We start from the raw sequence: 26,154 nt of genomic DNA, 5'->3' as shown, positions 1-26,154 counted from the left end.
ATGCATATATATTTTAATATATTTTTAATAACCTTTTTAAGCTCTTCTTGCCAGCTTAATACTTTACGGGTTTTTTTAAATACCTAGGTTTTAAAATATCTTTAGGTGTCTAAAAGTATGAAATGAATAGAAAAATTATTTTTCTTCGCTTATTAATTGTACTTTAACTATCTTGAGTAAGGGTATAATTTTTTCCCAATTGAGCCATAGCAATGCTTTAAAATTCGATTTGCACAGGCTGATTAGCAATGGCGTAAGCCCAAGCAGTGTGATAACACTGCAGACATTGCAAAAGAGGCTTGCAGACCCGCCAGACTGGTGTGCCCCAATGGGGGGGCGTGGTCCGGGCCCCTTTGGAGCTTTTCCAGCCCGCTGCCTATGCAGTGGGCGGCACGTAGCACGTAGATCGAGTGGCAAATGCACCGGCAACAAATTCGGGTCTTATCTTATCATGGCGAAGCCAAAATCATATGCTTCGGCGGCAAGAATCGAGTCAAATCAGATGGAATCGAATCGGATCGCATGAGAGCGGCGGAGCAAAGCCCCAAGCGAGCCGAAAAACAAACCGCTCGTCTGTCTGCGCACATATGTTACTTGAGCGCAGCGAGTGGGGCACCAAGTCAGTTTGGCTCGTTGTGCCAGAGCAGCAACAAGTGCTCCGCTATAGCTGAATCTGAATCCGCATCCGAATCGCAAGCCGTAGCTGTGGCTGAAGCGCAACAAGTGCTCCAGAGACTTCCAGTGTGCATCGGAGGCTGAGGCCGAGAGATAAATCCAAATTAGGTCCGCAATTCTATTAAATTAAAAGAGGGTCCAACGGAGCGCAATAAATTAATTAAGGCGGAGATAAAATTGCAACTGCAGTGGCTGCCAAGAGTTTTAGCGGGCGAAAGTGAAAGCGACCAGGAACAGAACCAGGAACAGGTGACAGAATGCTGCTCAAAGGTGCTCAGCTGCTGCGATGCGGGTGAGTCTAATGGGATTCTGTCGGATTGGCGGGATTCCAGGGTGGCGGAACCGCAAGGCGATGCATTGAAATTGAGAGGTGCAAACTCAGTGGTGAATCCAATAAGGATGGCATCACTTTGCCAGCTGTACACCCTGTAAGTCATGGGGAAAACCCAGGAAATACAGGATTAATATAAGAACTTTTAGTCAGGAGGTGTAGTTATTTATAAGAGACTCTAAGTAGGTTTGATCAAATGCCATCAAGCCCAGGGGCTTTCCAAAGTTTATATCTTAGGTGTCATCTATCAACTGCTAATCAACATTAAATAAAAAGCACTTCTGGATTGTAGTTAATCTAATCATTTTATAGGTACGTTAAAAACAAAAACAAAACTGCTGATATCTAAGGGAAATGATAATACCAAATCTAAATATCTTGTGCTCGTTGATTACCGCAATTAGCTTAGTTAATTGAAATCACTGCAAAACATCTGCAATAAATTACTATTAAATATTAAGTGACATAACGACGCACTTTAAAACTGATAATTTCAATTCGGAAATTTAAGAGTCTAACAACAAGTTCTTTACGTGAGATTATATACATTTGGTTGATAGGACCAACAATTCTATTATTATCATGTGTTGTTAAACAATGAACAGAACTTCTGAGATACATATGAAACAGTACATAATTGAAATTGTATATTTTTTCATGAAAACCTACCAAACAAATATACCCTTTTCTCTAATAAGAACCTATTAAATAGCATTGTGCGGTCTACTTGGCTTACAAGCCCTAAGGTTAATTAAGTATTGATTGCCAGCCGTATTACTAAAGTAACTAACCTACCCCTACTAATAGTTCTGATTCACCCTTATCGCTTGGCGGGAAAATTCCACGCTCTCCAAGTCGCGAAGCGTCCGTTACACTTTCATTCACGTAAACAAGTGGCATAATCATCTCGAATAACACCGCCCCAATGTTAATGTCATCTATAAAGCTGCCAAGATCATTGCACTCGCCGCTGCACGTTCTTTAGCTCTCAGTGACTGGGGCTCCTCTCATCCACTCTCTCGAGATATGCATGAGTTCGTTAAAATAGTACGAGATAATAGTACTTTTAAATTTACACTTACAAAAGAGAAGCAAACTACTCTCGGGATCTGGCAGATACAAATATGTTTAGGGTTTTATTCTAAATTTTACAAGGAAATGTTTTATTTTGTTTTGTATTTATTTATTTTAAGAATTCCTAGTGCTACATCTTTTTCTTATGTTAAATGATTTAAAAATAGTTATTTTAAAAAAGTATTTTGTATCTAGTATTATTTTATATATTAATTATTTTTTTGAGTGCGAAGAACCCAAAGTATTTTTAGCGGTGTTATTTCCTAGTGGGCATAGAAATACTTTCCACTGCCTACTTTCAGGCGACAGGTGAGTGACCAAAGCCCTAGAAGTTCTCTTGGGGCGCCTGTGCCTATGCAACACATTTTCTCAATTGTTTTGTTCAATGAAAAGCTCTTCGATTCCCGCCTTTTCTTTTGTTTCGGCCTTTATCAGCGCCTTCCTTCCCATCCCCCACCCTTCCCCCGCCCCACACATGCCTTTATTATTTTTGTAGTTTTGTTTTGACTCGTTTTCTCGGGGCCTGTGGGTGTGTGTGTGATCGCTGGCAAGTTGTTCGACCCGTTCCCCTGTGTGTGTGCGTGCGTGTGACGCCATTAGGCGGGCAAAATAAAAACAAAGCGCTGCATGTATGTGTGATTTGAGGCCGCCTAGCAACAACGCCTCGAAATCTCGAGTGTCTTAACTTTTGGCTTCTGTTTTGATGGGGTGGCGTGTTTCGAAGTCTCTTTTTTGGCCATAAGCCGCCCCACTCAACTGCCCAACTGCAGCAGTTAGCGCACAAGTTTCTATTTCGGAGCTGGGGCAGAGGTATCCAACAGATACTTTCGCGTTCCATGGAACTGCCATTGATGATAACCTTTAGTCACAGCTACGTCAACGAAAATAAATAATATTATTGTTGACGCCGAGTCGCTGAATCTATTTTTCAGGCCGAGCCCCCGTTTGTGAATTGGGCAAAGCAAATATGTGGCTTTACTTATGCAGGCCGGGGAATCAAAACCATTTATTAAAAACAGTAAATGGTAAATCCCATTATCGGTTGCGAGGGACACGCGCCTCTCTGGAAGGCCCCATCGATCAGCGAGTGCTTTGCTGAACATGGGAAATGAGGCCCATAGTCTGCTAATGATGTCTTATCAGTTAATGGTTTGTTTACCACACTTTCCCAGAATGCCCAGAAACTTCTAGATAAGATTCCGCGCAGGAATGACGCTTTGTTGGCCAGGTCTGCGGCAAATGATTCACTTCATCCATTGAATAAGCTGCACTCAAATGTAACAAATTGGAATTTGCACAGTATCCGCACAGTATTCCCAAGTACTTTTCACTCCATGTATGTAATTTGCGGAATCGAACCCAACCAGAGCCCCATTCAACCATTACCTTATACACAGTATTCCTCACACGGAACACTTTAATCTACAAATATGTACGTTTCTATAGGAAGCGTGGGCAGTCTGGATCGCTTATCAGTCGGTAAACAAAATACGAATTTAGCTGCTTCCACCCTGTGGACTTTGATATGCGGTAATGAGCTCTCTACTACAGCATTCTACAAGTACTTATAAACCATCCTCCGGACTGGATGCAATAAAATCCAGTTCAGACCGGGTTCTCTGCGTAGTTTATTGAGCAAAGGAATTTATGGGAACAAAGGTTTTTCAAAGAACAAGGCGATCAGATACATTGGATTACTCATTTGGCAGTGCGTTCTTTGTTATTATTAAAGTGTTTTAAACAATAAATAGGTTTACAGAAGTCTGAAACGTGTGTTGACTGAAGATGACGCGGACGAGAATCTTTCCAGCGGAAAACTTTGCATCTCAGGAACTGATTAGGGTATTTTCCTCTAAACAAGTCTCGCGTAATAACATTATAGCTTAACCGTAGGTGATATAGTGCAGTGTACTGGCGATAGACTAGTAATTTAGTGCCCTATTTATTCTTGGTTGGAGAATAAGCATGCCATCTCCAGTTGAAGTGCCCATAAAAGTCTGGCCAGTGGCCACCACCCCTCGACTGAGTCCTCGAGCTGATAAGCCGCAGATTGTGGCTGCCCTTCGCCTTCATTTCGTGCCAAGATACTGGGGCTCTTTCATTGAATCAAAGGCGAAGGGCCAAGGCTAATGAACCCTCTGACGGAACCAGTTTCGATTATTTCGTCAGACTGCAAGTACAGTTTTTGGCTGCGGAAAATCTGTTGAATCAGCTGACACCCCCATGACTGTTGCCAAGCGTTTTTCATTCGGTGGGGGGACATTTTGTATCCCACTAACCATACTATTAATAGACTGATATCTTCTGCTTCCATATAAAAACACACACACTTCGGAGGAACACGCGCTGACTGAAAATTCAGCGAATGTTTTTAATGCGTATTTTTGCCATAAAAAAAGCAAATAAATACGTAAACAAAAAGAGGAAGCCGACGAAGTGGGAAATACACTTGAAATGCTTACTCATTGAAATTTTGTATTTTGTATGGCCTGCAAACTAGCAGTTCGTTTTCAAGAGACTTTCTGTAGGGTATGTGGTGTGTAGTATGGCCAAAACAGGGGGGTCAACATCCGTGTCGTCATTAGGGAGGGCACTTTTTCTGCAGTTGCCATTTCGAAAGGCCAGGGGAAATTCCTGGGCCCATTCCGCGACTGAGAGTGCTCCCTGTTATCTCCCGAAATAGAACCCAGTACGCAGCGGATTTTCAGCCTCCAATCGGGGCGCGTGGCCCTAATCAAAGCCGCCTCGACAATTCGAGTGTTGCTCAAATAATTAGCTGCCAGTGTCAGCACAGCGATACTAAAGCGGTGCGATTTGGACTGAAGCGGTTCACCCGAAATTCGCTCTTATCAATATCAGTGCCATCATAAATATGGTTGGACTATTTGACTAGCGTTTCACGACCAACAGACCTGGCCTATGAAGTTCTCACACGCAAAAGCCACGATAAATGCCAGACATTGGTCACAAAAAACCCAGTCAATCTGATTGAATTATATCTTAATTTTCATTTAATTAAACAGCTTAATCGTCCGTCTTCTGCTATTCAGGGCCCAGAATTGGCAAGCCGAGACATTAAGAGACGTCGCTGGCTTTATCATTCACCTCACACGCCCCGGCCATGCAGACAACTTATGCTAATATAAACCAGGCCAGTTGGGTATACCCATGGTACCTCTATGGGTCTGTGTGGCGGAGAAAACTACGCAGTTCCGAAATCATACATTAATTTCGGTGGTTCCTCAGACACTCGCCTGACGTCACAAGTGGGGCAACCCTGAGCGCGTGTAAACGATAATTCCGCCGATGATGCGGAGGCGGGGGAACCACTAGACTTTGGACCCCATGTAACCGAGAGCTGTCTGGCATATGTGTGCGATAGGCTCTCTGAAACTACTCCGCTTGTCTGACCCACAGACATGTGTATGGATGTATCTCCAAGATATCTGCCGGAAGGAGAGACGTACTGGTAGATACTAGTATACCAGCAGACCCAGAGTATCTGCACTCGACTGCATCTGTATCTGTGTCTGCATCTGCCAAAACCAAAACAGAGAGCACAAAGAGCAGTCTGCCGCAAAAAGCTGATGAAACATTGCATCATGCTGTCGGGGGAGCTCCGGCTGGACCCGCTTCTAATGAAAGTGACGTGGGCTGGCCGCTATACGAAGGTTGGATCGGCTGGGAGCCCCATTTCCCCTCCATCTGCATCTTCAATCCCCCAGATCCAGATCTGTGCGAATTGTGCGGCCAGCAAGTTTCTCGAGTTTGGAGTGGAGCTCTACAAAACCTGAACGACCAGACGAACAGCTGATCAGCCAGTTTGGCCGTATCTTTTCTGTTTGAGTTTCGGTTTTATTTGTATTCGTTTCTTTCGCGGCACTGCCTCTTTTCCAGCGGCGGTGCCTTACCGCTTAGAATTTGAAATTCACGTTACGAGGTCCGCCAAGGGGGTACAGTTGTGCTCGGCTCGGCTAGTCAGCTGTACGACCGGTGGTAGCTGTAGGTAGAGTAGCTCGAAAGGTTGTTATCAGGGGTTCCAGAGCTAGGTAGAGGGTCTGCTGCGTCCTTTTACCTCATGGTGGTACAATCTTGGGCAGTACTGGTGCAGTCCAGGACATCTATCCTTGATGGTTGCACAAGATTTTCCTTAATTTTAAGAATGCCTGAGGCCATTGTGTTCCCTAAGCCTGATGGTTTTTTGTTCTGGATGAAATATTTCCAAATTATTTTGGGTAGTCAAAGTGTCTTTTATTATTTCTTTAATTATTTATAATCCTATTTTATAGTTTATAGGTAAATCTCTTCAGATTATACAACTTTTTATCGAATTAAGTCAGTCCTTGCTAGGTTTTAAAAATATGATATAAGTTTAATTTTGCAGTTAGAACATTAACATTTTTTCATTCCTTTAAAATGTATTCCTAATTTTCCTCTTTCAGCTTGGTCTCCCCGCATCGGATCTACAACTTCCGGCTGACCTGTCGCTTTCTCTCCGTCCAGTACGGGGACGCCAAGGTCCTGACCCCCGCAGTCAAGCAGTATGTGGAGAAGTGCGTGGATCTCTGTCAGCCGGAGCGGGTGCACATCTGCGATGGAACCGAGAGCGAGAGCCAGTTGCTCCAGGGACTCATGCTCAAGCAGGGAACCATTGTTCCTCTGCCCAAATACGAGAACTGCTGGCTGGCCCGCACCAACCCCGCGGACGTGGCTCGAGTGGAGGGCAAGACCTTCATCTCCACGGACTGCAAGGAACAGACCGTTCCGGTGACGGAGAAGGCGACCCCGGGAATGCTGGGCAACTGGATGGCGGAGCAGGACCTGCAGGCGGCCATTAAGGAGCGATTCCCCGGCTGCATGAAGGGACGCACCATGTACGTTATCCCCTTCAGCATGGGCCCAGTGGGGTCGCCGCTCTCGAAGATCGGCATCGAGATCACAGACTCACCCTACGTGGTGGAGTCCATGAAGATCATGACCAGGGCGGGAAATCCAGTGCTGAAATATCTGCAGAGTGGTGATGGTCAGTTTGTCAAATGCCTGCACTCGGTGGGTACGCCCAATAGCGGTGTCCAGGCCATGCCCTCCTGGCCCTGCGATCCCGAGCGCACCATTGTCCTGCACAAGCCAGCGGAGAATGAGATTGTGTCCTACGGATCTGGCTATGGTGGTAACTCGCTGCTGGGCAAAAAGTGCTTTGCGCTGAGGATTGGCAGCACCATTGCCAAGCGCGAGGGCTGGCTGGCCGAGCACATGCTGATCCTGGGCATCACCAATCCGCAGGGCAAGAAGATCTACATAGCTGCCGCCTTTCCCTCTGCCTGTGGCAAGACCAACCTGGCCATGATGACACCCACACTGCCCGGCTACAAGGTGGAGTGCGTGGGTGACGACATCGCCTGGATGAAGTTCGACAAAAAGGGAGTGCTGCGTGCCATCAACCCGGAGAATGGCTTCTTTGGCGTGGCTCCAGGCACCTCGAGGGCCACCAACCCCATAGCCATGGACACGATATTCCGGAACTCGGTCTTCACGAATGTGGCCTCTACATCGGATGGAGGGGTTTACTGGGAGGGAATGGAGAAGGAGCAGCTGAAGGGGGTCACGGTCACCGACTGGCTGGGCAAACTCTGGTCCCAGGAGTCCGGAAAAGCGGCTGCTCATCCCAACTCCCGCTTCTGCACACCCGCCTCGCAGTGCCCCATCATAGATCCCGCCTGGGAGGACAGCGAGGGAGTGCCCATTTCCGCCATTCTCTTCGGAGGACGTCGTCCCACAGGGGTTCCCCTGGTCTACGAGGCTCGCGACTGGAAGCATGGTGTCTTTATTGGAGCGGCCATGAGAAGTGAGGCCACCGCAGCTGCTGAGTTCAAGGGCAAGGTCATCATGCACGATCCCTTCGCCATGAGACCCTTCTTCGGCTACAACTTTGGGGACTATCTGGGTCACTGGCTGAGCATGGAGCAGCGCGGGAAGGTGCCCAAGATCTTCCACGTGAACTGGTTCCGCAAGAGCAGCGACGGCAAGTTCCTGTGGCCCGGATTTGGGGACAACTCCAGAGTATTGGACTGGATCTTCCGGCGAGTGGAGAGCGAGCAGTGCTTCCAGGAGTCTCCCATCGGCCGCCTGCCCACCAAGGACTCCCTGAACCTGGAGCGTTTAGGGGAAAACATTGATCTCGAGCAGCTGTTCGATCTGCCAAAGGACTTCTGGGAGCAGGAGGTGGCTGCCATCGAGAAGTACTTCGAGGAGCAGGTGGGCCACCACCTGCCAGGTCCCGTGGCCGAGCAGCTGAGGGAACTGAAGGCGCGTGTGGCGGACATGTGATGTGCCTGTTCCATAGGTTAGCCCCTAATCTAAGACCCCTTATTGCCTAAAATAAAACGAAACGAACGAGATTTTTATAGCGAAATTCGACTGGTTGTGGTTCTTTGGGTATGCGAATGGGATTGGAATTGGAACCAGAATTGGGGCGTGGCCTGGACGCTTCTTATCAGTGGTCGCCGGATGGAGGCCCGTCCACAATTGGCGTAAACAAGCGTATAAATCCATAATGCCGTTTAACCTAACTTATCAACAGATCGGGGCGATGGAAAACAAGCAAATAAAATGCCAGTAGGAGCCAAAAAAACTTTATGGGGCAAGTATTTTTCGGCTGGCTGGGTTGCCAAGGACTGATTGCCAAATTGGGAACGTGTGGTGTGATGTACCCTCGGGGGTGCAAGGTGATAAGGAGCGAAAAAGCTAGGAAACCAAGAGATCTAAGCCCTAAAAATAGTTGTTAAATTAAGTAAAGAGCTTTATTTAGATCCCCATAGTGATGATTTCCCTTTGGAATTTTCCTGGCTGCCTTTGCAGATCCGGGTCTGTTCTATATTTAGACGAGCTCAGAGGCTCGTCCGCTGATAACCCACCCGGCCACCCATCCCACATCGATCCCCAAGCAGATGGCAGTTCGATTATGCATATACTCAGCGGATCGATCGTCTATTGACGTACGCCTTGAATAAGCCGTATCATCGAAATGCGCCAACCCAGTTAGGCAGAGGTGAGAACAGGAGCGAAGCAGTTAGCGCCTGAGGCCGAGTCCAAGTCTGGGTCCAGCCATTAGCGCCGATGATGCAGATTATCAGGCCCAACTAGAAAAACAAGTCCATAGTTTATAAATAAACCAACCGAAAAACGGGGCAACGCGTGTAGACGAATGCGATTAAAATCGAAACTGGACTTGTAGTAGGGATACCAGAAAAGTGGAAGAGGGAAGGGGGCTTGGTTGGATGATGGATGACGGCGGAGCCAAGGACCAAGGACCACTGGCTGACCAGGTTTCCCGAGGTCAGTCCCTTCTGGGTCTAGGCTAAGTGAGCGGCAAAGGGAACCTGATTGGCAACCGTAGCCAAAAGTGGTAGTTGCAAAAAGAGAATACCTTTTAAAATAAATTTAAAACCACTCAAGTTGTGTTTATATCTCTTTAATTAATGGAAATAGTTGGAAAGCAATGAAAACATTTAATATATCAAGCAGTCAAAAATAAAGTAAGCACCATTGGAGTTTAAAGAAGATAAGTCGAGGTAAGAACTTGAAAGATACATTTCTCTGGTTAAAAGTTAAAAAGATATATAAATATATTTATTTAGCAAGAATTCTCCGTTTTAAAATAGATTTGGCAAACTTAAAATATTTACAAATTTAAAATTAGGAAAAGTAAAAATAAATAGGGGAAAATGTAAATATATCAGCAAATTCCACTTTGGATATCCGCTTTTGGGGAACATTTTCTCTGAGGGACCAGAGGATTCTGGGGCCTCTTGTTAACTGTTTTGGGCAAAGTCACACCACCGGGAGCACCTTCGTTTCTCCTTCCCCAGAGACGGAAAACAGAGAGGCACATGACAACCATTTGGGCGGTGCTATTCTGGTGCGCCCCCAGAGTCACATGAATGCTGGCCTCCAAGGCGGCCAGGCCGATTGAGGAGGCCGGGACCCAGCTGGGTGGCCCAAGGGGGGCGGATCAGCATTCAAATTTTCCGTCACCGATTCCGCAAATAAGCGAAAGTTTTTTCGATTTGGCAGGCGGCCAAAGAGACATGTGTGGTCACCGGGCGAGTGGGAAGGTCTCCTCCACCAGCCGAGACTGCATCTACGGCAATGCAGCTATGGACACATCCAGAATTTACCCAGCTGCTCGACGAAGACAGCGACTGCTGTTGCCTCAGCTGTCCGTGAACTGGTTTCTATTTTCGCTCGGGTCTCCCATGTATGCCTACCCACAAGGATCGCATAGCATCATAAACAAAATAATTAAATTAACAACGCCAAAGTGGCAAATATCTGGGTGTCAAAATAACAACAAACGCCGCTTATCAATGCAAACGCACTAGAAAAAGCTGTTGCCAAGTGGGGACATACCCGCACGCCGCAAGTGAATACACACGAACGCCATCGATACCCCGGATTCCGGATCCCCCGACTCATCGAGGGGCTGTGAAAAACCAAAACAATCGCCGAGCCTCCGCGGGGCAGCCAATCAGCTCGTCCGGAGTTTGACCCTCTCGCTCGGCGCGGCGATCGCAAACCCGATGGCGAGGCGATCGACCGACTTGTTCTAGTCGCCTCGACGGCGCGGCACCGCCGGCTGGGTATAAAAGGCCCCGGATCGCGGCAGTTGGCATCAGTTACTCGTGGCCAGAGTAAATGGAAAGATCAAGTGAAAAGCCTACTTTCAGTGGTCTGAAAACCGAGTTGATGTTTGACAAGCGACTGTGGAAGAACATATGAACCAGAAGTCTTCGCCAGTCGAAAAAATTGTGATACTTACCCAATTGTGATAAGCAAAGTGCCAAAAACAAACCTTTCTACGCTATCAACGCATAAAATACAAGTTATTCCAAGGGAAACCAACAAAATACACTACAAGCAACATGCCTGAGCTCATCGAACAAAGCAAAATTATGTAAGTATAGAAAAGGGGTCACTCGAAATGCACTCGATTGGGGTTTAATATTAAATGCAGTGGGGCTTTAATTAAATATTGATTTTAATTTCCCCTTCCCTTCCCTCAGCGCCGGCAATGTGTGCGGCCTGCCCCAGTTGCACAAGCTGCGCCAGGACAACTGCGGTCTGTACAGCCACATCCGCGGCATCCCCATCTCCTACGGCAATGTGGACTCGCTGACCGCCGGAGTGCGCAGCTTCGTGGAGGAGGGCATCGCCATGTGCCAGCCCGACCAGGTGCACATCTGCGACGGCAGCGAGCAGGAGAACAAGATGCTCATCAAGAGCCTCCTGGAGGCGGGCACCATTGTGCCGCTGCCCAAGTACGAGAACTGCTGGCTGGCCCGCACCAATCCCGCGGATGTGGCCCGTGTGGAGTCGAGGACCTTCATCTGCACGGATCGCCGCGAGGAGACCATCCCCACCCCGCTGGAGGGCGTCAAGGGCGCCCTGGGCAACTGGATCTCGCCCAGCGACATGGAGGCAGCGGTGCAGCAGCGATTCCCCGGCTGCATGAAGGGTCGCACCATGTACGTGGTGCCCTTCAGCATGGGACCAGTGGGCTCTCCGCTCTCGAAGATTGGAATCGAACTCACTGATTCCGCCTACGTGGTGGCCTCCATGAGGATCATGACCCGCATGGGAGCCGCTGTCCTGCGCCAGCTGGCCAAGAAGGAGGAGTTCGTCCGCGCCCTGCACTCCGTGGGAGCCCCGGCCAATGGAAAGGTGGAGCAGCCTTCCTGGCCCTGCGATCCAGAGCGCACCATCATCCTGCACAAGCCCGCCGAGAACCTGATCGTGTCCTATGGATCTGGCTACGGTGGCAACTCGCTGCTGGGCAAGAAGTGCTTCGCCCTGAGGATTGGCAGCACCATTGCCAAGCGCGAGGGCTGGCTGGCCGAGCACATGCTCATCCTGGGCATCACCGATCCCGAGGGCCAGAAGAAGTACATCACCGCCGCTTTCCCCTCCGCCTGCGGCAAGACCAACCTGGCCATGCTGAACCCCTCGCTGGCCAACTACAAGGTGGAGTGCGTGGGCGACGACATCGCCTGGATGAAGTTCGACTCGCAGGGAGTGCTGCGTGCCATCAACCCGGAGAACGGATTCTTCGGCGTGGCTCCGGGAACCTCGATGGAGACCAACCCGATTGCCATGAACACGGTGTTCAAGAACACCATCTTCACGAACGTGGCCTCCACCTCGGACGGCGGAGTCTTCTGGGAGGGCATGGAGAGCAGTCTGGCCCCAAATGTCCAGATCACCGACTGGCTGGGCAAGCCCTGGTCCAAGGAGTCCGGCAAGCCGGCCGCGCATCCCAACTCCCGCTTCTGCACCCCGGCTGCCCAGTGCCCGATCATCGATGGCGCCTGGGAGGATCCGGCAGGAGTGCCCATCTCCGCCATGCTCTTCGGAGGACGTCGACCCGCCGGTGTGCCCCTGATCTACGAGGCTCGGGACTGGACCCACGGAGTCTTCATCGGCGCCGCCATGAGGAGCGAGGCCACCGCAGCTGCGGAGCACAAGGGCAAGGTGATCATGCACGATCCCTTCGCCATGAGGCCCTTCTTCGGCTACAACTTCGGCGACTACGTGGCTCACTGGCTGAGCATGGAGAAGCGCGGAAAGGTGCCCAAAATCTTCCACGTCAACTGGTTCCGCAAGAGCGCCGAGGGCAAGTTCATGTGGCCCGGATACGGCGAGAACTCCCGCGTGCTCGACTGGATCCTGCGCAGGGTGAACGGCGAGTCCTGCTTCGTGGACTCGGCCATTGGACGCATTCCCTCCGAGGGAGCCCTCAACCTGGCCGGCATGAAGGACCAGGTGGATGTGGCCGAGATCTTCTCGCTGCCCAAGGAGTTCTGGTCGCAGGAGGTCAAGGACATCCGCACCTACTTCGAGTCGCAGGTGGGCGCCGATCTGCCTGCCAGCATTTACCAGCAGCTGGATGAGCTGTCGGCCCGCGTTGCCAGCCTGTAAGAAGGATCGATGAGGAGGAGAACCCATTCAAAAACATCTTTACCCGCCCACAACACCTGCTCACCATCTGTACTATTAAGTACTGACCCCACATACTCACCCAATATGCTATCCTGTCCTGTCCTATATCCCCTATTTAGTCGTTTCTCTAGTGTCTAAGCCGAAGACTTCCAAACTATTTATTGTGTAAGCAGCCTAAGTTTAGTCAGTAAGGTAACAAACAAAAAGCTAAAAAAAATTAAAACAACGCGATTTTATACCCTTAAAAATTATGCGACTATTTATTTATGGGCATGTGCGTTTGGGTTCCTTTAAACGAGGTATTAACCTGAATAAACAGTGAGTTAAAAAAAAAACATTAAAAAAATAAAACAACTATTTTATATCCTTAAAAATTGTACAACTCTTTATTTAGCACAAAACCACAAGAAACTTGCGCACTGCGCATTTTGGTTTCATTAAACCAGGTGTTAATATGGCTTAATATAGTTTTTTGGTAATTAAAAAAGATCCACGATTTGGTTTGTTATTAGCTTTGCAAAAATAAGAAAACCAAAACCAATCTAAGCCGGAGAAAAATACTTAAACCTGTTTTAATGTGTTTTGTGAAATTTTTGAAAATCATGACTTAGAAATCAAATGTTAATAAGCTAAAGGGTATTAATTGGCTAAAACCGCATCTTTAATTTGGCTTCTTTATGATTTGCGCAGAGTTTACTTTGAAGATGGCTAAGATTATTATTACTCTTTCTAAGACTTTTAAAACTGATTATACATTTATAAAATATTTTCTATTTCGTACCTTTGTTGGTGATGCCATAAAACAAAAAGTGATTTCTTCAATAATTAATATACTTTTTAAGTCACTAAGCATTATGAAAATATCAAATCTAAATCATATTATGAATGTTCAACTGTTTTTTAAGGGCTAATAACCATGTTAAATTCTTGTAATAGTTTCATAGTTTATTTCGAAGTCAATTTAAGGTAATTTATAATTGAAGCTGAACCTGAGAACCAATTTACTGCCATTAGTGTAATCCTGGGCCGTATCATTGAATATTAATTGGCATTTGATTAGGTTACATAAAACCGTTAGACGATTTCCAATCATCTCCATCTACAAGATACTTATCCACTGCACTTGCCAGCCTTCGCCGGCTTCACTTTCCAGCCGAGTGGAAGGCCGTGAAAAGCTTGGCGAGCAGAGCTTTCCCGCACTTCGGATACTGGGGATACTTCGGATACACGGGAATCGGGAGCCAGGACGCGAGCCAGGCAGCCGAGAATCGAGAGTCGAGGGAACAGTTCAGTTCCGTTCAGTTCAGTTCGAGCAGCCGCCGCCGCCGCTTCGAACGGGCGGAAGTTTGTGAGAGCGGCACTCGCAGCGGAAACGGAAGTGCAGAAAGTCCCGAGCGGCTGGCCGTGCAAACTGTTGCTCGTCGATGTGTTGGTGCCTGTGTTGGCGCGGCCGTATCGGTGTGCTGGTGCTTCTCTCGGTGGCATTGTTGGTGTTGGACAATTAGCAAAGTTGCCAGAACAGACCGAATTATCCGACAAATTTGATGAAAATGGTAAACATTAAACTGTAATGCGGCACGCGGAGTAAAAGTGAGTTTCTATTCCTGTCAGTGTGTTTGTGGGCTGTATGCTTGTGTGTGTGCCTGTGCGTCTTTATGGGCGGGGGGTGGCACTTTGTAAGCTGCGATTTGACATGTTGATTTATGCGCTGCTCTCGCTTTGCCCCCAAACGGCAATTGCCACCCAGCCCCGCCCCCGTCGACTGGGATTACTCGTGTCCTGTGTCTCTTTTCACACCACTTCGTCCCCCCCACTACTACCTATGTGCGGCACTTGTTGCGCTCACAGGACATTCGCTTAATTGCTAATCCTCGCGCCCAGACGCGTCTAATTACACGTAAGTTTGCGCCACTTCTGTCTATCCAACGACATCACTTTGCCCACCCGCCGTCCGTTTAAAGTGCAAATTGGCAGGCGCTTGGGGGCTCCGAATAGCTATGGGTGGTTGAGTGGGGGGCTCTTAGTTGGTTTGAAAAGCCGCCCGGAGGTCACTTAATATGCCATCAACATGAGATTTGCACAAATGGCCCCGGCCTCAAGAATTATGTGTTGCAATAAAATCGATGCGAAGGCGGAGCTTCGGGACTCAAGTGGCGGCTAATGACCAACTTGCGACGTGACTTTGGCCAGGATTTGTAATTTGCGAACTGACCAGAGAGCCAGTGTCCTTTCTAAGACTCCCCCCACACATGCCCCTCGATCTTAAGTGTTTTATGGACTTTCCTTGTTTGTGTTGTACACACACTCAGTTTATTTTTACAGCAGAGACAAGGGGCGAAAGTGCCCAGTTAGCTTGGGTGCCTGGTGCCCCGATGGTTTGGCGGCTGAGTAGATAGGGACAGTGGGAACGGGAGTGGGGGGTGGTGTTAAGTATGCGTTTAACGGGTGCGGGCTTAATTACAAGCAAAGTTTACCCAAAGGGTTGTCCCGAGAACTTCTTTATGACGCGGTGGAGGCCTGCAACTTAATGACGGTCCGTGCAGGAAGAGTCATTACGCTGGCCACCTCGAGAGTGAGCAATGATGATGGCCGAGCCGTAAAGGCCAAAAGGAAAAAGAAAGTGGAAAATGGAGAATGGAAAGCGGAAGGTGGAAAAGGTGCCAGTGCAGGGGGCCGAAGCCATAAACCTGATTGAGGCCCGGCCCACGCACTGGTATTTGTATATGCAAATGCAGCTTACCCCAGTCAAATTATCCACACATCGCTCCATGCCACGCATAAGTTATGGGCACGGGTCGGTCTTGGCCTAAAGTCAATGGAATCCATTCATATATCCATCCCCGGAAGACAAAGGGTTCACCACTCTCCGGTGATTCAGAAATCTGTAGCAATTATTATCTTACACAGGCTTACCTTTCTCTCTCTGGGGCATCCGAATGTCGCCGGGACCCTCGGTTAATACAATAAGCTGGACGAAATCTCCCAAGGCCTCCAACTCGATGGCCTTTATGCATACACAATTCCGCATAAAAAAGTCGTTGCGAAACGAACTGCCAGGGTTTTGAATGCGCCCAAAGAGAAACGACAGATATTCCTATTGATTTGTTGTCTGCAGATTTCGCAAAGCCGGTGCGAGGAGGAGCGAGCGGGCCAGGTGAGCCCTGGACTCTGGGCCACTTTTCCATCAACATTTTGTTATCGCCCTCGAACCATATTCCCCCCAACATCCCCATTCCGTTTGGTTCGATTCGTTGCGGTGGCAACACGCCATTATATTACGTGAAATGCAGAACACAATAAACGGGAATACGGAAAAAGCTGCGGAGGTAGAGAAACAACAAGTTGCCAAACACTTGAATCAATCACTCGAATAATTGATGCCTTGTAAGTGGTATTTACGGAGTGATTGTCTCAAAGATTCGAGGGCTTAGAGAAGAACTTTTAAGCGAACAACTTTTCCGTTCATGAATATGCAAGACGTTGCTCTACTCGGCCTTGGGTAACTTAAGGAACGAAACCTTACTCACAAACATTTTATTTGCTTAGAAAAAATATTAAGTTGGGCAGAGACTTTGTCTCGAATATTTGGTTTATTAAAACGCAGGCATAATAAGAGAAATTCCTCAGAATTTGGTCCCCCAAGGAGGACTTTGATGTTACTTTTTCTAATCGAACGCCTACGCCTAAGTGAATATCTTGACTATTGAGGTAGATACCTAATCAGTTGTTTAAACTTTGATTTATTATGTGTGTTGATTAGGGATTCATTAATTTCAATCAAAATTTGGTCAAAATACCCATGGTAACTGAGGTGCTTAGGTGCCAAGATCTAACACCCGTATGCTCCAGTCGATTATGATGAAAAACAGTTCTTAAGTAGCAGTGCTTAGCGAAATTCACCTGAAATTCGAGCGAATAAAGTTAGTGTGGGCTGCGCGTCTTCCCAGTATGGCCAAACCACAAAGGGCCGGGCCAACAGGTGAGCTACCAGGTACGCTGCGACTGTTATTCCGCACTATTTGCTCGGCCGTATGGGCACGTACTCACGCAGCTCGGTGCGGATGTGTGTGGGCGGGCCACGGCTATTTGTACACACGATAGATAATAATGGCCCGCAGGTCGGACGTGAGTGGCAGTGGAAGGTGGAAATTCGAACGAGCCACGTGTTTTCCGCTGGGGAAAAGCGAGTGCGAGGCCAGCGGCAGCAAGTGCAACATATGTGTGCCACTGAAACGCTTATGTAAGTGCTGCAGCATCGTAAAACTAAAGTGCTGGCGAGTAACCAGGCACCACGGTACACCATTGGATCTCCAGAAACGGCCAACGCTTGCTGTCCGCGGCCACAAGCAAGTCCGTGGGCGCGCAAATGTAGGCTACAGTTCGCGGCCCAAACGCCGCCCTCTGGGCCAAACTTTAATAGCCGTAGCTGCAAGTCAAACTCGAAGCTGGCAAATCCCATTAGGCAACTTGATAAAGTTCCCCGCAAGCCGATTGTTTGCAACTTTTGCATAAGTTGGCAGACTGTGTGCGAATGTGCTGACAGCTTGTGGGTTTGGCGGGTCGATGTGGCTGTGGACGTGGCTGGGGATGTGGAGCGATAATAGGGGCAGCCACTTAAGCCACCATCTCCGAGCCGAGCCGGGGAGAACGCGCATTTAACAATAATTGCCTGGCCAAATAGAGCACTTCCCCTGGACGGCCGTCCGAGGTCGGGAAAATGACTTGCGGCCATAACACTCGCCGCCCCTTATGCGGTCTTCGCTCTGCGCACTCGTGGGCGGTTGGGCGCGGCCTTTGTGTGATATGATGACCGGCTCCCAGGGCCCGCTTTTCATTATTTTGATTAAATACAGATAAAGCCATAAATTATGTTTACTTTGTGCCCATTTGGGCAATGCCCCGGACGACCAGGACGCACTCCTGGGTGTGTGTGTGTGCGCGCGGGATGAGTAATGGCCCATGATATTTACACATGAGTTGGCCATCAGCGGGTCGTTCCCATCTCATCTACCCATCGCATCGCATCTCATCTCATCAGCCTGCTAAATGCACGGGAAGAAATTGATATATAATGTTCTTTGTTTCACGTGGAGAGGATATGGATAGCCAGGGGAAGTCACTAAAATGTATGACTTCCCTTTATATAAAGTTAAACTTTGCATTTTCAGCTGAGTAACTAAAATGAATCATACTTGTTGAATACCATGCTCTTCGAAAATTATGAAAATAAACAAAAGAAAATATTATAAAAAGCTTATACTTGTAAAATAAAGTCAACTTAATTGGATTTTGAGGTTCTGAGGTTCTGATTGCCTAAAAGAAAAAGCTTAAAATGTATATCTTCTTTTTCAAAGCTGTCGTGAAATGGCACAGCAACAGCGCAGCTGGGACGAGGGAGCTGTCGGAGGAGGATCCTACGGCCACCCCCACTCCTCGCACCACAAAGTACCTGCACGAGCTGCCAGCAATCCGTTGCCCTGCAAGGGAGCCACTCCCAAAGTGCCCAGGTGAGATCGAGAGCATTCCCCAGCGAAACCATATAGATTTGACCCACCCACCAGGCCATACCACGGTGCTCCATCTTCGGGTTACGGCTACGGGGGCTACGACACCCCGCGGAGTCCCAAGATCACCACCACCTTTGCCCAGGACAGTTGCGATGACGGCAGCAGCTCCACTCCAAGCTCGTACTATCAGACACCCCCTACGGGATCGATCGACGACTCAGCCTCGCTGCTCAGTGGACGCACCACTGCCCGCAGTCCCAAGTCCCCGTGCCAGTTCGTCTTCGATGCAGTGAGTCCCAGTCACGGCAGGAAGTTCGAGTACTACGAACCGATCTCCCCGGACGATGGAGCGCTCTACTACGATCCCCCCAGTTCGCCACGTCGCCAGGGCTCCAAGAAGTTGATGCGCACGAAGACGCCTCTCGATGCGGTTCCCCAGTTGACCACCACCGGGGTGGATGAGAGCATGGCGGTGGCTATGGTGGCCATGGGCGGCGGAGCAGAAGGAGCAAGTCGTGGAGGAGGTTACTCCCCAGGAGGATTGAACAAGCGGCATCGTGACGAGTGGGAGCTGCCGGTGATCAGCAAGATCGAGGCCAGAAACCTGAGTGCAGCTGCATCCGCCGCAGTAGGAGGATCGGGATCAGGAACGGCAGGAGGCAACTATTACGGCCTGAAGCGCGACTCCTGCGTCACTGACTGCACCCAGCTGTCCATGGAGTCCGGCGAGACGGGCACCCAGCACACCAACAGCACCCGGGTGACCCACACCACCACCAGCTTCAGCTTCACGGAGCCGGAAATGGAGCAGGAGCCGGGCCAGCCTGGTCCGCATGGACAGCCGCAGTCGCACCGCCAACGCCGCCATGCCATCAACATCACCTCCAACCCCGGCTACCAGGTGCTGCACAGCTCCCACTCCACGCTGGATCGTACCTGCTCGGATAGCGTCGTCTCCCTGCGCTATCGCAAATCCACCAGTGACCTGACCCAGGAAGCCGACCACGAGCTCAGTGGCTGCAAGCCGAGCAAGCCCAAGGCCCACGTGGAGCACAAGCCGCGGCGCAGGGGCAGCTCCAAGGGCGGATTGGCCTACCTGGCCAGTCGCCGCAGCTCCCGGGAGTCGATGAAGAGCGCCTGCTCCAATGCCTCCATCGTGTCGAATGATGACGTTGGCCCACTGGCCTTCCAGAGCTCCAATCGCGGTCGCCAGCGCAGAACGTCCAACTTCCTCGAGTTGCCAGGTGAGAGTGCTTCGGGCTTATGCATTTTTAATTGATACATCAATTATACATTTTAATTTAGCCAGTTAAATGAAATGCCAATTCAGTTAATTACCAATCAAAACGTTTTTTTTAAGCTCAGTGGTGCTATGACCAAGCAAATCTCACCTTTTTACGTGGTAGAATTTTGTGTTAAAACCGCCATTCGAAATCTAATAAAATTTTGTAGTATTACGTTTGTTAAAACAAATGTTTTCCAATCTCTCACCTTTTCAATATATTGGAAAAGGCCATAAGACATTTGGTCAATATTCGACTAGCTGGTGGGGTTTAATTTAAATGTTAAATAATGTTAAATATATTAAAATTATTTTCTGTCTGGTTTCCCAAACAATTCATTATGATTGCCAAAGATTGGTTAAATATTCGGTACCTTAAATACAGTTTTGATAAAAGACAACAGTACGTATGAGTGATATTATAAAAAATAAAAGTATGATCTTCAGTGATCTATGATTGGTTCAAATTTGTTTATCAGCACGAAAATATAATGCGGCTTAAACCTTATTATGATTTTTTTTAAATGCTTAGCCCATAAATTGTGGCAGGAAATCGTATTTTAAGGAAAAGATTTCACTTAATAATCCTTGAAGCCAAAGTGAACATGAGCTATATCCATCTTCTATTCAATTTCAACCCTTTTGTTATCCTATCTAACCCCTTTAGTTCCCGACCACGTGCGGCCGCGCGTCTGCTCGCTGCCGGAGCGACCCTACAACCCGCGGGCCAGCGACGACCTGTACCGCCTGCGGCACTTCTCCATCAGCAAGGGCAACGTGGTCAACTGCGGCGACTCGATCATCTCGCGGCGATCGCGGAGCAACACCAGCGTGAACTCGACGAACAGCCGGGCCAGCGAGCGGTCGCCCTTCGAGGGCAGCTGCTGCGGGGCGGGCTACGCCAACGTGGACTCCCTGCCGGCGACGCCGGACGACTCCGAGAACCTGGATCCGCCGCCTCCGGCCCGCTACCGCGTCGTGATGCTGGGCGATGCCGGCGTGGGCAAGACGGCGCTGGTCAACCAGTTCATGACCTCCGAGTACATGCACACCTACGACGCCAGCCTGGGTAAGTTGAGAGTTCGGTGGCTCGAGAGGGATGGCGGTCATCCGCTGGGAGCGCAGTGAGTAGCCGTGTGACCCCTAGCTGGAACCTATGTGTGTGCCTGACCCCTAGCTTCCCGGCCGCCACTGGCGTCTTTAGAGTTTAATTCTGATCTGAGTTTTAGACGACGAGTTCGGCGAGAAGACGGTGAGCGTGCTGCTGGACGACGAGGAGTCGGACATGGTCTTCATCGACCATCCCAGCGTCGAGATGAGCGTGGAGAACTCCCTGTCCACCTACGAGCCCCACGGCTGCGTCGTAGTCTTCTCGGTGGTGGACCGCAGCTCCTTCCGCGTGGCCGAGGAGATCATCAATTACCTGTGGCAGGAGAACTACACCAAGGACAAGGCCGTCATCCTGGTGGGCAACAAGGCGGATCTGGCCCGCGCCCGGCTCATCACCTCGCAGGGTAAGCTTGGGGGGTCGCCTTAATTATGATGGCTTGATTTCATTTCATTCCCCCTCCCCCGGAACCCACTTTTGCTCCCCGAAGAGGGCAAAGCCCTGGCCGCCTCACGCGATGCCAAATTTATTGAGACGTCCAGCGGCATACAGCACAATGTCGATGAGCTGCTCGTCGGCATATTGAAGCAGGTGAGTCGGAGGGGGATGGTATGGGGGTGGATTGAAGGTGGAAATGTGCCAAAGTGGAAAACTGGGGTTGCGGTTATCGGGCCAGGTGCGAGTGCGAACCACACGCAACCCCTCCGCCGATGCATGGCGAAGTGGTGCAGGAAATGGAGTTAAATGGATTTGCCACGCAGCCGGGGAGGGGCAGGCTTTCGGGTTGGGTTACGGCTTGGCTGGGCCTGCTTCCGGATCGGGTCACTAATTAATGAAAATGCTGCGGTGGCGAGCGGAGGCCGAGGCTAACTCGGTCGGCTAACCAGATTAGGTTTGGGTTACTTGGCTTGAATGGAGATATTTCCGATTGATTGGATTAGTCAATACAATTTATAGAAAGGATATCGAATACAATTTGTAGACTTTTTACTTACTTTACTTTTTGGTTCAGTCGAATCAATATTAGAGGGGTCCATGAAGGCCTGGAAAGAGATATATCCGATTCTGTTATGGTATTTATAATATTAAATAACACAGTTATTCATTCATTAGGAAACAGAAAGACACTTTACTTGTTACTTTAGATGATTATTCTCAAAATCTGGGAAGAGGTATTTTAGATTCTATACAATTATTAAACAGCTCTTATTGTTTGAACCTCAGTAGACTATAGAAAAAAACAGTATAAGCTTGTCAGTTTCACGACCAGTAATAAATAATCTACCTAATAAGTGATATACAATGCTGCATTTTTTGTTTGTCTGATTTTCGAAAAGCCCAACCAAAAAAATCTATATTAATATCTTTTAGGAACCCATTCTGAGTTCTAAATACCCATTTTCTTTCGCTATTCCTTCTTGCTGTCCCCCCCAAACAGATGCGCCTGAAGGAGAAGCGCGAGAAGAAGGCCACCGCCTCGAAGATGAAGACCTCTCGCACCCACATATCGCTGCACTTGGCCAAGGAGCTGCTGCAGAAGATCTGCCTCAGCGACATCTCCAAGTCGAAGAGCTGCGAGAACCTGCATGTGCTATAAAGATAGCCCCCCAGCGAACCCAATCACATGTGCTGAGCCAACCCCGATGTCTTCTTTCCGCCGGCAAAATTCCTGGGAGAAATTATGCCACAAAACTGTATACAAAAGAGAATTTTATCAAAAGCGGCTGCCTGGCGAAATATTCCAAATGCCATTCAGATGGGACCGCAAAAAACGGACGGGCATGTGGATGTGGATGTGTTCATCGCCTTCGTGGTGCTCCGCTTATTAAAGTTTAAAGCCGGGTCTCGCATTTCGGCAAGTCATCGGCTGTGGTCAGGCCTCCAGATTGGGCGATAGGCGGCTTGTTTATGGCGGATGTTTTGGACCGGCTTATCGGGCCCAGACGCTCCTCCAACTGGGTGACGAAGGCCGGGCTGATAAGCCCCCGATCCAATAATCCCAGTGATCCAGCGATGATCCGACGACCCAGCGATCCAGCGAGGCGTGTGCAGCCTCCAGCCCGAAAAAAAATCATAAAAAACCCGCTGAAGGGGGCGGGTCCGTAAAACCTAACTTATAGATGTACATTTTAATGCGTACTTGCGTATACATAGATACTTATATGTGTTCCAATGCGAATAACTTCAATTCCAATAATGTGCTGTCAATTGAACGCTACGAAACGCTTAAGGAGCAGCCCCCGAGAGACGAGATGAACTTTATAGATGTTGATATATGTATACACATAGAGGCCATAAGCAGCATGTATACACGTGACCTATTTGGGATAAGTTTATTGTCTAGGCTAGGGATACTTAACGCTCCACCTGCTTCGCAAAGAAAATCTTCCAATTGACGAAATCTCATATCGGAATGACTGTTGAATGTTGACTGTTGTTAGTCTAAGCCAAAAACAAATACCGTTTAATCAAAGTACTTCACTCAGATATATAGATGTATCTCAACGTGTACACTGTACCTCTATAACATACTATATATTTAACGATAACGATAAAGATACAAGGATACAAGATACATATACATTATACATATACGTATATATATATTTACGAACTTCTAACACTTCTGAACTCATACGCTTATATATTTGAAAAATACCTTTTACAAAATGCGAAAGGCAAGGCAAAAACAAACGTAACTCTAACTATTTTCATACGCAAACTTACACATTAGAGGGCGGGGGACGGGACTGCGAGGATTCCGGATTCAGGACTCGGGACTCCGGACGGAATGGGATTGGTTTGAAGGCCTGGCCACCGGGCCCGTCCAAAGGCGAGCACTCGACAGCTGTGCACTCATGTTTGCTCTCCCCTACTTTCCACTTTCTTTCCTGGCCCTCTCCCCGCCGCTCCCCGCCTTTCCTTCCGCATCACATGCTCCTCCACATCCTTTCTGTCGAGTGCACTCTATCATTTTTAACATTTAGCAAACAAAACAGAAAGTTGCTGGCCAAAGTTTTAATTTGCAGCGCAAAGCCTGGCTGCCGGCTGCCTGGCTGCCTGCTGGCGGAAATATTCGAATATTCCGCATCCGCACCGTGGCCATCTGCATCGCGCATACGCCGCGTGCGCCGGCTTGGAGGCTTTAATTCGATTTGCTAATCAAATCGCTGAGGGAAACCCAAATCGAATCAGAGCCAGCTATAAACTCCCACCGAATTTACTGTGTGTAAAGCCATTAAAAAACAATGTATTCTAAATGAGATTTTACGGCCACCATTTAAACACAACAATTGGCTAAGAGCGTAGCATTAAAGATATCCAACCGTATACATATATACCTTCCATATATATTTGTGTAAAGATCGATGTATATTTATATATATTTTTCCAAGCCGAATGGCCAACCCACGGCAGAGAATCAATTTTGTGTTGCATAGTATAATCCGCAGTCGTTCGCTTCTGCCTGTCACCGAGATGAGGCTGCAGAAAAAGCAAATTAATTAGAGTACACGGAGATAAAATCCGATTTCTTGTTTGGTGTGTATAACTAGGGTACTATGGTGCCCCCTTCCAATCTCCCAGTTGCCCCTCTACCTCCCGACTCGATCTCATCACTCGATAAATAAAGGACAAGGACGCTCTGTAACCAACTTGTGTTTCCTTGTTTCCTTCGGAGGGGTCAGGGTTCAGGGGTCACGGTGCGCCACCGCAAATTCAAAGCCAACTCATGCGGCTGGTAGTGCTGAGGTACTGGGATCTCAGCTGTTGCGCACTTGTGGTTCATTTGGGGCATGCCTAAGGGGGCTGGGGGAAATGTGTTAAGTGCCTGTTGTCAATCGCACCCGAAACTTGGCCGGATTTCACGCTCCGTCGGCACAAGACACTCCGACACAATATTGGTTTTTTGGAGAATCAATCGCCAGTTCTGGGGCGACCGTAATTAACTTACGAAGGCGAAAAGTTGACAATCCGTCTTAGATTGATGGCCAGCCGCGGGATGGGAGTCCCGGCATGGCAACCTCGCAGATACATCTGCGAAACTTTGATGGCATCCGCTGGCCCGCCCCGCCAGCACCTGCTGGGTCTCATAATTTTAATGAGCTTATTTTATTATGTTTAACGCACCGAGGAGCTGCCGCCCGAGATTATCCTGCAAATGGGGCTCTCTTTTGAGCTGGGACCGTTTCGCCTTACCTTAGCCTTCGTCCTCGCCGTCCTGCGGCCCTTGTATCTTGGTGCCCCCGTCCTTGCGGGCTCAGTGGCCAAATCAAACTAATTCCAAGTTCAATAAACAAGCCTAAATGAATATCCCCGCCCGGGAGCTGCCATTCCTTAATCAGCGCCAGCCTCCCGGGCAGTGTAAATTCTTATGAAAATAAGCAGCGTTGGCATTGGCCCGCCGAAGTGGAAGTCACCGAGGGATCCAAGGATGCCCCTTGACCCCGCCGCTCATTGCCACATCGGAGTCGCAATCATAATCGAGTCGCTCGGGAGTCGGCGAAAATCGATTAAAAGCTTAAGCACTATCCCGCTTCAGCGGGGGCACAATTAAATTGGGGCTGAATATTAAGTTAATTATGCGCGGCAGTTATGAGGTGTATCGGGTTCCACATAGTAATAAAAATAAAAATGAACCCGTATTTAATCCCGATTGGGCGGCTGCGATTTCCGCTTCCCATCGATTATATGACACATACTCGTATGGCTTATCTGCATTTTCCCTTTACCTTGCCAACGGGATTACTTCGGGAATGGGCAGGCAATACCTTAAGAGCTAGCCGGAAAAGGGATCATAAGGGATGCCAAAGTACACACAATTTTCTTCGGGGCCAAAAGCTGTTGGCCATCTGCATGGGAGTGTGTGTGTGTGAAAAGGAACCTGGCCACTCAGCCGCACAAACAAACAAACAAACACTCAGGTATTCTCGCATGGCAGATGAAGAAATATTCGCGCCGGCAGCCGTCACTCTCGGGGGATTCATAACCAAATAAGCCGAATTTTTAAAGCATACTTTCCACCTGCCGCCGCCTCACCATCCGCATCCGAAGGATACGTATCCCGGCCGCGATTCCCGGAGCGGCGACGCGGCTGAAACGGGCGAAATGAAACTTTAAGCAGTGTGGAAAATGAAATTTAAATAACGATTTATTGCCTTTGAAGTATGATTATTTGCAGGGC

At 48.7% G+C, this 26,154-nt stretch overlaps 3 protein-coding genes across 5 annotated transcripts; all 3 read left to right on the top strand.

Moving 5' to 3' along the window:
- The first annotated feature begins 630 nt into the window (after nucleotides 1–630).
- On the top strand, nucleotides 631–8,492 carry LOC108030113 (phosphoenolpyruvate carboxykinase [GTP]). 2 transcript variants are annotated; one of them, XM_044091685.2, is made up of 2 exons: nucleotides 631–967; nucleotides 6,523–8,492. In XM_044091685.2, exons 1-2 carry the CDS (start codon nucleotides 933–935, stop codon nucleotides 8,405–8,407), a joined length of 1,920 nt encoding a protein of 639 aa, XP_043947620.1. In that variant the 5' UTR covers nucleotides 631–932; the 3' UTR covers nucleotides 8,408–8,492. The 2 variants fall into 2 exon arrangements, with proteins under 2 accessions (XP_043947620.1, XP_050743538.1); XM_050887581.1 differs by lacking the exon at nucleotides 631–967 and adding an exon at nucleotides 1,086–1,103.
- A 2,253-nt stretch (nucleotides 8,493–10,745) lies between these two features.
- On the top strand, nucleotides 10,746–13,323 carry LOC108030231 (phosphoenolpyruvate carboxykinase [GTP]). Its single transcript, XM_017103022.3, has 2 exons — nucleotides 10,746–11,033; nucleotides 11,143–13,323. The coding sequence occupies exons 1-2, from the start codon at nucleotides 11,002–11,004 to the stop codon at nucleotides 13,052–13,054; spliced, it is 1,944 nt and encodes a 647-aa protein (XP_016958511.1). The 5' UTR covers nucleotides 10,746–11,001; the 3' UTR covers nucleotides 13,055–13,323.
- Nucleotides 13,324–14,402: 1,079 nt separating this feature from the next.
- Nucleotides 14,403–24,621, top strand: LOC108030358 (uncharacterized). 2 transcript variants are annotated; one of them, XM_017103225.3, is made up of 7 exons: nucleotides 14,403–14,665; nucleotides 18,430–18,582; nucleotides 18,637–19,826; nucleotides 20,532–20,933; nucleotides 21,094–21,378; nucleotides 21,463–21,563; nucleotides 22,411–24,621. In XM_017103225.3, the coding sequence occupies exons 2-7, from the start codon at nucleotides 18,440–18,442 to the stop codon at nucleotides 22,567–22,569; spliced, it is 2,280 nt and encodes a 759-aa protein (XP_016958714.1). In that variant the 5' UTR covers nucleotides 14,403–14,665; nucleotides 18,430–18,439; the 3' UTR covers nucleotides 22,570–24,621. The 2 variants fall into 2 exon arrangements, with proteins under 2 accessions (XP_016958714.1, XP_043948176.1); XM_044092241.2 differs by lacking the exon at nucleotides 14,403–14,665 and adding an exon at nucleotides 17,240–17,315.
- The last annotated feature ends 1,533 nt before the right edge of the window (nucleotides 24,622–26,154 follow it).

This window comes from Drosophila biarmipes, chromosome 2R (assembly GCF_025231255.1).
Source record: "Drosophila biarmipes strain raj3 chromosome 2R, RU_DBia_V1.1, whole genome shotgun sequence".
Classification (NCBI taxonomy): Eukaryota; Metazoa; Arthropoda; class Insecta; order Diptera; family Drosophilidae; genus Drosophila; species Drosophila biarmipes.
This window is presented reverse-complemented; position numbering and strand designations above follow the sequence as displayed.